This window comes from Lycium barbarum, chromosome 1, assembly GCF_019175385.1.
Source record: "Lycium barbarum isolate Lr01 chromosome 1, ASM1917538v2, whole genome shotgun sequence".
NCBI classification, from domain to species: Eukaryota; Viridiplantae; Streptophyta; class Magnoliopsida; order Solanales; family Solanaceae; genus Lycium; species Lycium barbarum.
Window position 1 is genome coordinate 66,606,086 of NC_083337.1, and position 17,139 is coordinate 66,623,224.

Genomic DNA, 17,139 nt, shown 5'->3' on the forward strand with positions numbered 1-17,139 from the left:
GGTAAATTACATATGTTGCCTCGAGTTGGTCCGAGGCGGGCCCACAAGGCCCGATATCTTCTGTAATACTTTAAATACTTCCATTTTGTCCGATTTTCTCAGAAAATAATTGAACTATTATTTTGATTGTGATACAACTATTTTTATGAAATTCTTACAAAATGACTTCTGAACATCTGAGAATTCGATTCTGATAATGATCTGTCGTGCCTTCCCAAGTAGGATGTAGGCGCGTACTATGCATACTATCTGGATACTCTGATTTTGGCTCGCCATTTGGCACCCTTCAGTCTGATTGAGTCGGTATGTGAGTCTGTATGTATGTGGTTTCTCATGGATCTGTTCGTCGCTGTCTCAATGCATTCCTTCACTGCGTCCCGGGCCAGGTTCTGTTATCGTGCATATTCCTCTGCATTGTTCACCGCGTCCCTCGGTGTGCGGGCCGGGATCTGTTATATCTGTATGATTATGATATTATGATCTGCGTATGGGGATGGCGGCCGGATGGCATATGATATGATCTGATCTGATCTGATTCTGTCTGTCCACCGCGTCCCGTACTAAGAGGGCCGGGTTCTGTTACCGCGCCCCCAGACAGGGTCGGAATCTGTATGTCTGTATGCATGTGCCATCAGTATTTATATAAGCACATGCCTCTGTATGATTCTGTATGATTCTGTATGGTTCAGTATGACTCTGCACTACTCTGCATGTATAATTCTGTCTGTCCGTCTGAATTACGACTATGTCTGTATGTCCGTATGGCTTCTGATTCTATATGTACGTATGGATTCTGATTCTGTATGTCCGTATGGATTCTGATTCTGTATGTCCGTATGGATTCTGATTCTGCTCGTCTGTCCGGATTATGATTCCGTCGGTCTGTCCGAACCATGATTCTGTTTATCTGTATGGACCACGATTCTGTATGTCTGTCTGGATCATGACTCTGCCCGTCTGTCTGATGTATGGTTCTGTCCGTTATATTTCTGTGACTCCGGTTCGGACTATGATTGTATCTGTTATGTTTCTGCTTTACATGCTCGGTACATTTTTCGTACTGACCCCCGTTCTTCGGGGGCTGCGCTACATGCCCGCAGGTACAGACGCACCAGGGGATACGCCGCCAACGTAGGTTTCTGACTCTGCTGTTCGAAGAGCTCCTTTGATCCGGAGCGTACACTTTTGGTATATATCTTCTGTTTTCCGTATGTTCTGTATGTGTGGAAATTCTGGGTACGGCGGGGCCCTGTCCCGTCATCTGATTCTGTATGTCTGTAGAGGCCTGTAGATAGATGTGTGGGTTACGGGTTTCGTCTGTATGTTAGCCTTATCGGCTTATCTGTAAATGTCTGCATGTTCAGGTATATATATATGTTTGCGCGCGTGCCGTATCTGTATCGGCTTACTTCTGTAACATCTGTTTAAAAAAAAAATAATATGTATGATACGAAATTCGGTCAGGTAGGTATGTACGGGTACCCAGTTAGGGTACCAGTCGCGGCCCACGGGGTTGGGTCGTGACAAAAGTGGTATCAGAGCGGTTAGTCCTCGGTATGTCTACAGGCCGTGTCTAGTAGAGTCTTGTTTATCGATGTGTTGTGCACCACATCTATAAACAGGAAGCTACAGGGCATTTAGGATGTTACCCTTCTTTGGATTCTTAGATCGTGCGATAAAGCTGTATGATTAGGATGATTCTCCCCTACGAATTGTTGTATCTACAGCGAGGCTCCAAAAGAGCAGAAGTGTCGGTATTTGGGGAAAATGTTTCTGACCCTCTTCCTGCAGGTGATTGTAGGCTGATAAAGAATGAAGAGGAGCGCTTCGGATGATGGGGATGGGGGCGCTAAGAAGGCCCCTAGGACGTCACCAGGACCGAGTAGGCAGATCCCCAGCTACTCGATTGAGACAGACCCTTCGGAGGATCCAGAGACAATTCCTCCAGAGTTTTTGATCCCCAGAGCAGAGGCTCCCAAGGAAGACAGTTATGATACCGACCCCTCGGAGGACCCAGCGACGATACCTCCAGAGTTTCTTACTCCCAGGGAGGAGGATAGCCCCGATGCTGAGCCACTAGAGCATTCCTCTGGGACGCCGGAGGAGGAGGTTCCCGAGGGCGTGCCAGCAGCTCCTGTAGTGGAGCAGTATGTTAGACAGGCCTCCCCGGAGAGTGTCACGCCCTACCCCAGCCCTTTGTCCTGGCCGTCGGTGAACCAGGAATTGCCGGGCTACTTATACTCCTCCGATTCAGATGCAGGTAATAGTGGGGGCCAGACAGACGACGATGATGAGGGACACAGTTCCCACGGCAGCTCCCCAGGTTAGACCCGAGTTTGATCAGTTATGAGTACATAAGTTTCCTAGAATTTTCGATGTGTGTATGATATCTGTAAAATGTTGTTCAATGACGACGACGGAAATTTAAAAGGATTAGAGACTTAGTGACCAAAGGTAAGGGCGACTGAGATGTCCCCACCGTCAGTGTGAGTCTAGAAATCCCGGATGAAAGTAAACGGGAAAGTGCCTCCGATGCCGTTTGAGTTGGGCACGTGTGGTAAGTGTCGACGACGTTATAATTCTTATTTGAAGTTATCAGCCCCGTGTGGCTGCGATACGATATGATATGATATGTATGTGTGTATATATGTGTTGGCCCTGTGCGGCATGGTTGGTATTTCTGGTGTACAGGTTTTGGATAGTAAGAAAAACAGAGGAACCTCTGCCCAAATTTTTCCAGAAATATGGAGGAAAACATGTAGATTAAGTACAAAAAGGTCCCGCGATACTTGTCGGACTTTAGTTTTCTTCTGTCGGTGGCCGGAGAACACCTTGCGGTGACATTTTATCAGATTCCACCGACTATTTGGAGGCGGAATTCGTGGGACGAAGACTTAAATCCGTGGGTTACCCGTAATCATATGTATATGTGTATGAAAGTGAATGTTTAAGATTCAGAAAGGCGACATGGTAATTGTACGACTTAGCCGGGGGTGGGACCCGCTACAAAATCTTTCGAAAATTTGCTAAGACCCCGATTTGCCCTAAAATTACGTGACAAAGGTCGTGCGGGGCAATCGACGAAATTATATTAGCCCTAACGCGTCAAAATGCATGAAAGTTTCGGAGTTAAGCGTGCTCAAGCCAGAGCAATTCTGGGATGGGTGACCCCCTGGGAAGTAATGCAAAGTTTTGCACAAGTGTAAGTATGATAGATATAAATGGAAATTTGGGGTAACCAAAAGGAAAATAGAATGTGTGGAGTAATTAGTGCCCTTACAGGGGTCGCGCAGAACGAGGCGGACTAAATGGGCAAAAAGAAAAAGGTACAACACCGCTCGGGAAATTGAGTGAATTCGAATAACAGTCAGAGACGCTCGCCAGTAAGATATTAGTAAATATATCTGTATGTGTGTATGTGTATGTGTATGATTTCGTTTGGTGCCCATATGGGTCAAGAGCCGAGTTCCGGCAACTAACGTTGTGATAGACGAAAGGTTTTACTAAACCGAATACATGAAACGAAGTGGGGGTGAGGACACAAATGCTGTCAAGGACTAGAAAAACCCCTATTCCATTATAACTCAGTCTGGTATGACGATGTCTGAAAAAGAAAATGAGTATGGATGGTAGGAAAGATGAAGGATAAGAAGCGTGAATAAGCGGAATCTCTGAAAGAGTCGATAAGCGACACGCGAAACGATTTGTATGACAACTTGGCTAACAAGTTTACCAATAAGGGAATTTTTTCATAAATCACTGGAGCCTTACTAAGAGTGATCTGATTCGGATTCAGATTCTATCTGTTATACTTCTGCACTCCCGATTCTGATAAGGCTCTGCCTATTACGCCTCTGTATTTCTGAACTCGATTATGTTTCCGTCTGATAAATCTTTGTATGTCCGATTCTGAATACGTTTCTGGTTGGCATACCTCTGTACGATTGACTCTGATTACGAATCTGTCTGACACACCTCTGTATGTCTGACTCTGGATATGAATCCGTCTGATATGCCTCTGTACGTCTGATTTTGATCACGCGTCTGTCTGATACATCTCCGTATGACTGATTCTAATTACGACTCTGTCTGACACATTTCTGTCTGTCTGACTTTGATCACGACTCTGTATGATACATTTCTGTACGTCTGCTTCTGATTTCGAACCTGTCTGATACCTCTCTGTACGTCTGACTCCGATCTCAGATTTGTCTGACATACTTCCGTACCTCTGATTTTGCCTATGAATCCGTCCGCCATAGTTTAATACGTCTGCCTCCGATTACGAATCCGTCCGATATGCTTCTACGCGTCCGGTCCTAGTTCCGAATCTGTTTGGTATGAAGTGTCTGGTATGAAGTAGGATTTCGATAATGTGGTAAGAAACTCAGAAGTGTAACAAGAAGTGATGATTAATTATAACGTCTGAAAGGCATCCGTCTGTTACGAGAATATAGCTTATGGTTCGATGATTATGTGGGGTATGAGCAAATATATTATGAAGGCGTTTGAATCAGTGATGTGAAAAAATTACCCCATATGTTGGTGAAGAAGCCATGTCGGAAAGTCACAAAAGGATGACTATAAAGAGAACCCTCCCGAAGTAGTGTGACGCCCCATAAGGTCGATTTAACATTCGAGGACGAATGTTTTTATAGGGGGGGGAGGATGTTACATCCGACATTTTTGCTTATTCGAAAATTCGAGATAATTTGACTTGTAATGAATAAGGCCACAATTGGACCTTAATTGGTGTGGATATATAGGTTATGAATATTGATGGTGTGGAATTTCGAAAGGTGGCCAAGAGCAAAAATCGGAATTTTGGAAACTTGCTCCATAAATTACAAAATTAGCCAAGTGGGCTCAAAAGAAAATAAGAGAAAATGAGGCCCATTTGGGGAGAGGCCCAACCGGCCGTAAGTAAGTGCCAAGCCCATCATAAATTAATTAAGAGGTTAATTATTTATACATGGATAATTGTCAAGAAGCTTCAAGAAAAAGGAATCAAGAACAAACAAAAAAAAAACCAAAGAGAGAGAGAGAGGGCATTTCGGGTTTAAGAGAAGAGAAAAGAAAAGTAAAGAAAAAAATCCCAAGCTTCAAATCTTGATGCAAAAATCTATAATTTTTTGAATTCTTACTAAGCACAAAGCCCTCTACAAAGTGGTATAATATTGAGGCCAAAGGTGACCTTGGTGACAAGTGAAAAAACTTGAAGAATAGGTAAGAATTTTACCATTCCTATGCCATGAAATATAAGTATGTATGTTGTAGTATGTGTGAATGAATGAAAAGCATGAAAACTTTGTGTTGGAATGAGAGTGGGTTGGCCGAATGTGTGCATGAATTGTAGGTTCAAGTATGGCTTGAATTCATGTTGTAATTTAGTTGTAGTATGGTGGAAATTGTATTAGAAATGAAAGTGGAATGAATTAGTAAAAAATTGGAAAATATAGGAGGTGGCCGTGTGGTATTGTTATATGGTGATGGAGTATGAATTTGATCTTGTTTGTATGCTAAGTGTGTTATGGTGAAGTGAATGGAAAAACAACAATCTTTATTGTCATGGAAAAATGGTTATCAAGTTGTTGTAGGAAAACATGCAACCTTGTTATGATTTATGTAAAAATGGAAATGCAAGTATCAAGAGGCAAATCATGATTATTGTTGATGAATTTGGAAGATGGAAATATATAATGAACTTGTAGGTTGAAGGTTAGGAAAAATTGGAAAAGTAGTGGCTTAATGGAAAGTTTGAATGTTTGCATATCTTATGAATATTGTGTGAAAATGGTATGGATGCCTCCGATGTATGTTGTAATGATTTTGATGGATGATGAATATGAAAATAACAAGTTTGGTTTGGAAATGTAAGTTGGAAACGAAAGATGTTTCGTTATGTCGAAAGATGGCTAGTGATGCCATAGTGTATGTTTTAATGTCTGTTATTGTTTTGATGTTGTCTCTGGGTTGTTGTGTTGATGAATTGAGCCGAGCTAAGTCTCGGGGATGTCTTATATACAGAGGAAATGCTGCCGAAATTTCGGTAGGCAAGTATGTGTTAAGTTGAATTATTGAAAAGTTTGAAACTAACAAATGGTAAACTTGACCATTTCTAGATTTTTGACGAAATTGAAGTCGACGCCAAGCGAGCGTAAGGCGCTATCGAGGTATGTGAAGCATTTCCCTTTGTTCCTAGGCATGTTCTGGATGTGATAGGCTCGGCCGCGAGCCTTAAGTACGACTCCGTTCCCCGGAATTCGAGACGGAAAACCGCTCCAATTCCTTCAATCCAATTGAAGCTATTTTCTTACAACTGCCTTTAAAATGAATTTTTGTATGAAACTTCCCTAAACGGGGTCGGAACACTTCCAACGATTACGGATGACCTCATAAGGTCTATTGTCGGTAAATTACATATGTTGCCTCGAGTTGGTCCGAGGCGGGCCCACAAGGCCCGATATCTTCTGTAATACTTTAAATACTTCCATTTTGTCCGATTTTCTCAGAAAACAATTGAACTATTATTTTGATTGTGATACAACTATTTTTATGAAATTCTTACAAAATGACTTCTGAACATCTGAGAATTCGATTCTGATAATGATCTGTCGTGCCTTCCCAAGTAGGATGTAGGCGCGTACTATGCATACTATCTGGATACTCTGATTTTGGCTCGCCATTTGGCACCCTTCAGTCTGATTGAGTCGGTATGTGAGTCTGTATGTACGTGGTTTCTCATGGATCTGTTCGTCGCTGTCTCAATGCATTCCTTCACTGCGTCCCGGGCCAGGTTCTGTTATCGTGCATATTCCTCTGCATTGTTCACACGCGTCCCTCGGTGTGCGGGCCGGGATATGTTATATCTGTAATGATTATGATATTATGATCTGTGTATGGGGATGTCGGCCAGGATGGCATATGATATGATCTGATCTGATCTGATTCTGTCTGTCCACCGCGTCCCGTACTAAGAGGGCCGGGTTCTGTTACCGCGCCCCCAGACAGGGCCGGAATCTGTATATCTGTATGCATGTGCCATCAGTATTTATATAAGCACATGCCTCTGTATGATTCTGTATGATTCTGTATGGTTCAGTATGACTCTGCACTACTCTGCATGTATAATTCTGTCTGTCCGTCTGAATTACGACTATGTCTGTATGTCCGTATGGCTTCTGATTCTATATGTCCGTATGGATTCTGATTCTGTATGTCCGTATGGATTCTGATTCTGTATGTCCGTATGGATTCTGATTCTGCTCGTCTGTCCGGATTATGATTCCGTCGGTCTGTCCGAACCATGATTCTGTTTATTTGTATGCACCACGATTCTGTATGTCTGTCTGGATCATGACTCTACCCGTCTGTCTGATGTATGGTTCTGTCCGTTATATTTCTGTGACTCCGGTTCGGACTATGATTGTATCTGTTATGTTTCTGCTTTACATGCTCGGTACATTTTTCGTACTGACCCCCGTTCTTCGGGGGCTGCGCTACATGCCCGCAGGTACAGACGCACCAGGGGATACGCCGCCAACTTAGGTTTCTGACTCTGCTGTTCGAAAGAGCTCCTTTGATCCGGAGCGTACACTTTTGGTATATATCTTCTGTTTTCCGTATGTTCTGTATGTGTGGAAATTCTGGGTACGGCGGGGCCCTGTCCCGTCATCTGATTCTGTATGTCTGTAGAGGCCTGTAGATAGATGTGTGGGTTACGGGTTTCGTCTGTATGTTAGCCTTATCGGCTTATCTGTAAATGTCTGCATGTTCAGGTATATATATATATATATGTTTGCGCGCGTGCCGTATCTGTATCGGCCTACTTCTGTAACATCTGTTTGAAAGAAAAAATAATAAAAAAAAAGATGTATGATACGAAATTCGGTCAGTTAGGTATGTACGGGTACCCAGTTAGGGTACCAGTCGCGGCCCACGGGGTTGGGTCGTGACACTTTGTGATCAAAACGCCACACCAGATGATGATGAATAAAGCAAAACAGATAGTTACAGTGGTTCAGGGTATGACCAGGTCAGGAAGGTGTTATGCCCCAGAAAAACCTGTGCTCGAAGCGCCACATCGCGAAAACCCTCGGACAAGACCAATCACCGAGGGCGAAGCTGAAAACTTCTAGATGCTAATGCTAGTCAAAGATTATTCGATTGTTGAGCACCTACATAAGACTCCTGCCTGGATATCGGTAATGTCCCTGCTACTCAATTCATCTCAACATCGATAATGTCCCTGGATATGTGAGCACATAGGCTATCATTTTCTGATGATGAATTACCAAAGGAAGGGAAGTCCCACAATAAAGCCCTGCACATAACAGTCAAGTGCCATGACAAGATTATTCCCTAAGTGCTAATTGGCAGAGGAGTTGGGTTGAATGTATGCCCTGTGACGACTATGAAACAACTCGGGTGTGATAGTGGCAAGATCCGCCAGAGTCGAACCAACGTAAAAGCTTATGATGGTGCGACCAGCGACTCAATTGGAGAAATAGATCTACACATACAAATGGGCCCCACAGAGTTTGTAGTGGAGTTCGTCATCATGGACATCAAAACAAGCTATAACCTGTTGATGGGCAGACCATGGTTGCACGCCGCTGGGGTTGTAGCATCTTCGTTACACCAGTCTCTCAAATTCATATGGGATGATCAAGAAGTCGTGATTCACGGCAAAAGAAGGGTCCACAACTATCCGAAAAACTCTGTACCAGTCATAGAGAAGTCACCAGTCGGTGCTGATTTTCACACCGTTTAACTAGCCGTGATAGATCGTAGAGGAGATGATGAAGATACCCGTATGCCACTGGTCTACAAAGTGGTTGCTACAACTATGATAAGGAGTGGGTTTGAGCCTGGGAAAGGTCTAGGAAAGAATTTACAAGGAATCAAAGAACTAGTGAGCATTAAAAATAGGAAGTATTGATTTGGGGTTGGATACGAGCCGTGTAAGGCAGAACGAGAAGAAGCAGAATGTGGACCAAGAGGCCGTATTGAAATGAGAAAGTCGTTCCCTCATCTATACCAGTCCTTCACAGCATGGCCATTGGGTCACAAGAGCGAGGATCTAGAAGAGGGTTTGATGACATTATTTTGGAAGAAGAATGCGCAACCAGCATTGAAGAACGCTTTGAAGTATTAGAGATTTGCCATACTGAACCCGGAGAGACAACAAGTGGATGGACTTCTACCCCTTTGTTAACTCTGCGGTAGAAAGAATGCTCATTTTCAGAAAAATGGCAAAAGTCGTCTTTGAGGCCCTGCTCATTGCCTTTTCATGTTTTTATTACGTGTTGTTAAATAACGAAAATGGCTCGATGTTTCATTCCGAGTCAGGACCACAGTTTGTATCACTCTTTTTAAATTTCAATGAAAAGGCCTCAAAGTTTATAATAAAGACAAAATCGTTTTATTATACCTATATAAATAGATATACATATGTGTGGGTACGATTATATATTAATACGCAGTTAAAATTGTTTTTACATGATTAATAACCGTGTTTTTTTTTTACAGTAATAATACAGAGCCACAAATAATGTAATGAAATGTTATAAAACAAGTAAAATGGACGACGAACAAAATGATGATCAAGAAGAAGGGATAACTGAGTCGGAAGGGTTGATAGATGTTGAAGAAGAATACGAGAACAGACCAACGCCAAACCTAGAGGAAACAGAGGCAGTTAATCTAGGCAATGAGGAGTTGATTTGGGAAACTAAAATAAGTGTGCATTTGACAGAAGTTAAGAAATAAGGGTATCAGAGTTTGCTGAAAGAATATGAAGATGTTTTCGTTTGGTCAGATGCTGATATGCCGAGTTTGAGTACGAACATTGTTGCCCATAGGTTGGCGATCCTTGAGGGATTTTCCCCAGTAAAACAAAAAATCAGGCACCCTAACGAATTAAAGAAGAAGTAGAAAACCAGATTCAGTCAGGAGTTGTTGAGGTGACACCGTACCCGACATAGTTAGCCAACATAGTCCCGGTACCAAAGAAAGATGGGGAAATAAGGATTTGTGTGGACTATCGTGATCTTAGTCGCGCTAGCCCAAAGGATAATTTCCCACTCCTGAACATTCACATACTCATCAATAACTGCGCTAAGCATAAGGTGTAATATTTTGTGGATTGTTACGCGGGCTATCATCAGAAACTGATGGATGAAGAAGATGCTCAAAAGATAGCATTCATCACCCCATGGGGTGTGTATTATTACCGGGTAATGCCTTTTGGACTCAAGAATTCCGGCGCTACTTACATGAGGGCGATGACCGCCATCTTTCATGATATGATGCATAGAGAGATTGAAGTGTATGTGGATTACGTCTTCATCAAATCCCGAGTGGGTAAGGACCACCTCGAACATTTAAGAAGATTCTTTGACAGGCTCCGCAAGTACGATTTGAAGTTGAATCCTGCAAAATGTGCATTTGGAGTGACTGCCGGAAAATTACTAGGATTCATAGTCAGTCGTTGTGGTATTGAGTTGGATCCTACAAAGATCAAAGGAATCCAAGAACTCCCACCGCCATGAATAAAGAAAGAGGTCATGAGTTTCTTAGGAAGGTTGAATTACATTGGATGTTTCATCGCCCAGTCCACGGTGATCATAGAGCCAATCCTCAAACTCCTCAAGAAAGATGCTCCAACTAAATGGATAGAGGACTATCACAAAGCCTTTGACACAATTAACAGATACCTGTCAAATCCACCTGTTTTGGTCCCGCCAAGGCCAGGAAGTCCTTTCCTATTATACATGTCAGTATCAGAAAATACTTTTGGAAGCATGTTGGCACAATATGAAGAAACCGGCAAGAAAGAGAGAGCCATCTATTACATCAGTAAGAAGTTCAAACCCTGCGAATCCAGATATTCCTTGGTGGAAAAGACGTGTTGCGCTCTAACCTGGGTATCTCAGAAGTTGAGACATTATATGGCTGCATACATAACCCATTTGATCTTAAGAATGGATCCACTAAGGTACATCTTTCGCCAGCCTATACCCATAGGGAAGTTGGCCAAATGCCAAATGCTGGTAAATGAGTTTGACATTCGATACGTCGCGCAAAAAGCAGTTAAAGGGAAAGGACTCCCAAACTTACTGGCGGGAAGTCCAGTAGATGACAATCCCGTACCCTTGTGGACTTACTTCCTGGATGAAGAAATAATGACAATTGAAGGCGAATAAAGTGATGATGAGTCAGGATGGAAAGTATACTTTGATGGAGCGATCAACTTTAAAGGATCAGGAATCGGAGCCGTCTTGGTTTCAGATTCGGGCCAATATTATCCGGTGGCAGCCAAATTGAGCTTCAATTGCACCAACAACATGACTGAATACGAAGCATGTATTTTGAGTCTACGTTTATCCCTCGACATGGATGTGAAAGAACTTCAGGTAATTGGTGACTCGGATTTGCTAATCCGTCAGGTTCGAGGAGAGTGGGCTACCAAAACTGAAAAGATCATACCATATGTTGGACTTGTGCAAAGAATGGCAGATCTGTTCCAAGAAGTCGTGTTCAAACACATACCAAGAACCCAGAATGCGTTTGCTGATGCGTTGGCAACAATCACATCTATGATTCAGCATCCTGACAGTAGATACATTGACCCTGTCAAAATTGAGATCAGAGATCAACCAGCCCACTGTGCTTTCGTAGAGGTGAAGGCTGATAGAAAACATTGGTACACTGACATCAAAGTGTACTTGGAGAAACGAGAATATCCCGAAGGAATCACCACCAACCAGAAGAAAACTATTAGCAAGTTGGCGAATGGTTTCTTCCTCAACAAGAATGTCCTGTACAAAAAGAACTCCAAATTTGGTATTGCTTAGATGTGTTGACTCTGACGAAGCTACAAGATTGATTAAAGAAGTGCATGCTGGAACTTGCGGACCTTACATGAATGGGTTCGTGCTAGCGAAGAAAATCTTAAGAACAGGTTATTAAAAGATGACCATGCAGAATGATTCTAGCAAATTCGTCCAAAAATATCACAAGTGTCAGATTTATGGAGATTTGTTAAAGGTTCCTCCAACAGAACTGAATGCTATGACGTCACCTTGGCCATTCGCTGCTTGGGGCATGGATGTCATAGGGCAAATTTTGCCAGCTGCATCAAACAAACACCATTTCATTTTGGTCGCCATAGACTACTTCACTAAGTGGGTGGAAGTAACATCTTATTCATCAGTAACAAAGAAAGTGGTCACAGATTTTGTGCGCAAAAAAATCATATGCCGATTTGGTATCCCAGAATCAATCATAACAGACAATGGGGCAAATTTGAATAGCCACTTAATGAAAGACATGTGCGCGCAGTTCCGAATCACTCATCGAAATTCAACCGCATACCGGCCACAAATGAATGGAGTTGTGGAAGCCGCCAAAAAAACATCAAGAAAATCCTCAGAAAGATGATTGATAACTACAAAGACTAGCATGAACAACTACCATATGCATTACCGGGATATCGCACCACTGCCAGAACTTCAACTGGGGCCACTTCGCACCAAACTGACAAGGTCCCTATATGGTGCGAAAAGTACTATCAGAAAGAGTCGTAGTACTTGCTGAAAGGGATGGTCAAGAGTGGCCAAGAGCAATAAATTGAGATGCCATCAAGAGATACTACGTGTGAAGAAGAAGAAGATGACTGTGAAGATTTAGAGCTTTTATAGTTTATGTTGCTTTAATTACGTTTCCTTTGCTTGTAATTTCGCATTTTTAGAACAAACCAAATCCAAAACCATGTACGAACTACGCAAGGACCTGATTCCTTATACTTATAAAGGGATACGTATGCACTTTTCCAAGCTCGGTCGCTTTAACCCAAAAATTCAAAATTATGTATGTTGAACTACGTTATGACCTGATTCCCATTTTGGGATACGTAGGCTCTCTTTTGAGTTCGGTCTGATAAAAAAAATCGATATGTTTACCCCGAACTACGTTTTGACCTGATTCCCGAAACGGGATATGTAGGCACTCTTTTGAGCCCGGTCATTCCAAACAAAATTCCCAATAAACCTTAGGAAACCTCATAAATGATTTAGCAAGAGAAAGATAAAGGTAACCCTACAAGAAAACTAGGGCAGAATTTTTGAGAGGACCTCAAAAATTCTTTAAACGTATCAGTTCTAAGAAACAGACTGATTAAAATTTCTACACTTGGGCAAAATTCTTGAGAGGGTTTCAAAAATTCCTTCGACATAGCGAAACTCGAGTTGGTATAAAGACGTATACAAACTGGGCCAAAATTTTTGAAAAAGATTGGAAAATTTTCATGAGTCGAGATCAAGAAGAAGAAGAAGAAGAGACGGGAGACCCTTCTTGAGTAACTTATGTCATGACATTAAAAGGGCATATATAAAATATTATTTTTCGAAACGTATATGCATATATTTTCAAAAATTTCATTGCCCAAAATTTTTTAGCTATGCTAGATAAAATAAATGATTTTAAGGAAAATGAGCATCCTTTCATGCCGAGATATGAACGGAAGAAGTCCATACGCAGGAAAAGCGGTCGACCATATAGAAAGCTGACAAATTTTTCTGTGAATGCAGGAACAAACAAGCATGGATGTTTTACACTAATTCATTTGCTAGAATGTTTGAAACAGGGCAATAACAACGGGCCAAGTGAAGAAGAAATGTCACGGAATAGCGGCGCACAAAAGTGTACGAAAGGTAACGAAGCCCTCCCCCAAGTAAAGTTTGCTTTATGCTGATAGGTTTGTTCATTTTGCAGAGCACCAATATTTTACAAAAGAAAAGCTTTAAAGACTACTGAAAGATATAATCACGGTACCAAAATTGGGTCTCCACTAAACAGTATTGTGTCAAGGCATTGAGACCCCGGCCTAGACGTTGCATGGCTTGCCTTGATACATTGGCTGAGTGGACGTCCAAAAATTTAAAAATTTAAAATGACACGTTGATATCGGTATCGAAATGCCGTAGTCACAATCGAGTCTAGTCCTTTTGGAAGATGTGACCCCTACCGACAAGCGGGTATTCTTCCCTAGAGTTAAAAAAGGAAAGTGTAAGTCTTTCCACCAAGGTAAGCTTCAATTCTCAAAATGACGATATAGATTAAACGACTACGTGCCGAAGGGGCCGAGTCATTATCCATATATATAGCCAAAAAATAAGTAGCATAATAACGATGTTAATGTCCGCAATCGTTGAAATACGAATGTTATTCGTAAATCTAGATTTACGGTCTCCATTGCAGTGTATTTCAAGTTAACGTAATATGGTTCAGGGATAGTGGTAGTCATGAGAAAAGGCTTTGCACTTGAATATCCAGTAGTTAACTTGAAAATTCTGACTTAATGTTGTAATTCTGGATACAGATATTAGTAGTCATGATGAAAGGAATATGATACTGCACTCTGATGTGCAGTCTACATTTGGGTATTTTTGACTATAAGTGATGTAGTCCCAAACTGGTATACCGCAAGCTTCGTATGAGGATAACGAAGCAGTCAACACCAGATTTGCGACAGTCACCGCAATATGTGAAAATGATATGAGTCCAAATTTTCAGGGGTGGCGGATGTCATAAGAAACAAAAATGAACCCGCACTTGAAAACACAATTTTCATTAGTAACATCTTGCTTACGAAAATGACAACTGGACTAGGGTGTGTAGGTTCACAGAAATGCGGTATAGCCCGACCCAAATCCCAACAGAAGTTATCATTGAATGATGAAAACATCTAAAAATGACGAAAAAAGATTCGGTCAAATTATCGTGATTATTATCCAGAGTAGATCGCCTTTTCAAAAAATATATATACACAAAAACACACACTTACAGGAAAAAGAAAGAAGAAGATGGACGAGCATTTGCGAAAAGACGGATATAATATTGAAAAATGACTTTAATGTCAACAAAATGATGAAACGCCATTCAGGTATGACTACATTAAAATAAAAAAAATTCAGAGACTAACACACAGGACTCATCATTTAGGGATGGCTGAAAGATGCCAAGATAGGAGCAAGAGAGCCAGACTCAAGACATGCGGAGCAAATGTGGAACTCTTTTTGGGCAATGATTCAAAAATCGTGTACGAGAGTCAAGCTTTCTACACCGAGATTGAAACATCACCTCAAGCAACTGCACTCATAAATCTTTGAAAATTGCTTCCGGTCGGATTATTCACCGAAAATAGTCAAAGGGATTCCCACATAAAGGGATATTCCTTTTCGGGCCATCGAGTCGAACTACAATTGGCCTGATTCCCAAAGCCAGGGATATGTAGGCTACTCAAAATTCGAGGCTCGGCGATATTCCTATAATTATCCCGACACACCTAGAGATAGTTTAAAGAAAGTTTTTTTTCATAGTCCTCATAGAGTTAGAATTACAAACAGCCTGAGTTCTCATTTGTCCTGAGATATGTAGGAAGCCTAGAAGCCAGGGTCCGGCCATACTTTTGAAATTTTGCGTAAAAGAGTTATAATTGCCATTATTCGGTAAAAATTAGGATTGTCAAATTCATAGCTCAAGGATGGCCTCGCCATCCTCAAACTCCGAAGGGGAAGTTGTTGACACCTAATTTTCACCGCATAGGACACATATTTTAATTTTCAAAATTCTCGAGTCAAAAACGGAGCGAGGATGCACCTTCAAAATTAAAAATTCAAAAATCCCGAGAAAATTGCAAAAATTGACGTTTAATTATTTGTTTCATAAAAATTAACAATTACAAGAAGTTATGAGTTATTTATTATCACAAATTTGATTTGAGAAGAAGATACATATCCCGCTCCGCCCGACTCGGGAAAATGGTTAATTAAAGTCAACATACGAATTACCGCTCATTTTTACCGCATTTATTTCCATTCTTAAAAATTGCTCGAAAGTATATCGATATTGGGCTTGTTTCGAAGCTCGTATTTTAAAATGACGTATTACGATTTTTATCTTGCCAAAATATTATTTTACGGGGGAATTTTGTGCTAAATTAATTTTCTAACTATATAATATTTTAAAAAATGTGTATTATATTTTAAAAGGGGGGGGGGGGGGGGGGAAGTAAATAATATACTTACACCCCCCTCCCCCCACCCCATTTATTTTCCTGGAACCGTCATTTTGTTACCCTAAAATATACTTCGTCTCTTTCTCTTTTGAGAGAAACTGGTGGCGGCTAGGGTTTTAACCAAGCGGCGCCACCGCTATCCTACCATGATTCCACCGTTAATCCACCATTTTTTGATCCTATGTGGGTATTTCCCCCACCATTTCCCGTGGTGTGGGATGCCATGGGCAAGCCTAAAAGACTCTAGCCAACTTGTGCCACCACACCACAATAGGGAAATGGTGTGTGGTGATTTTCCCAAGGATTAACACTCTCATTATACTGTTATATCAACATGTAAGGTTTGGATTGTTTTCCAACGGCCCTGTTGGATCGATTCTGGTATAATTGTTTTCTTTGTGGGTGACTAGGTGCATTCATGGTTTCTATTATGTAATGATTGGGAATCATTTTGTCCTTGGGTGTACCATTTTCGTATGATTTTATAATTATTTTTTGCCATTAGTACGATTAGGATAAAATCCCTTTTGTTTTACTTGATTTTGAATTCTGATTTTGTGCGTGAGGGAAAATTCATTTAGAAGAGTCTAGAATCTTCAATTTTCATAGATTCCCCCTCCCCCCCCCCCCCCCCCCCCCCATAAATAGATATGGTATGTGACATGAGAGGGGATCCTCTTTTTTTCTGAAAAAATGGGGCTGCTCGACTATAAGGGCTTGATTTTTTTTTTTTTGATAATTTACTCAAATATATATTACATATATAGAAATATTACTAAAAACAGATATAGATACTACTTCATATAGAGGAGATTACTGTTACACCCCGTACTTGTGGAGAAGCACTGATCAAATTTTAGCGTAAGTATTTTGGACTATGGCTAAGTAAAACAATTTTGAATTATAAGGGATGAAGCATTATTAAGTATATTTTATGAGTTAAGGATGCATATGAGGAATTCTGGAAGGTCCTATATGGAATTGAGTGGAAAGAGTTGAGTTAGTATGACTTTGGAAATAAGATGAGGGTTACTTTGAACAACAAAGTATGAGCCAAA

The 17,139-nt window shown here is 41.2% G+C and overlaps 1 protein-coding gene across 1 annotated transcript; it reads left to right on the plus strand.

The window, feature by feature from the left end:
• Positions 1 to 11,396: 11,396 nt before the first annotated feature.
• Positions 11,397 to 11,858, plus strand: LOC132612076 (uncharacterized). Its single transcript, XM_060326420.1, has one exon. The coding sequence runs from the start codon at positions 11,397 to 11,399 to the stop codon at positions 11,856 to 11,858; it is 462 nt and encodes a 153-aa protein (XP_060182403.1).
• The last annotated feature ends 5,281 nt before the right edge of the window (positions 11,859 to 17,139 follow it).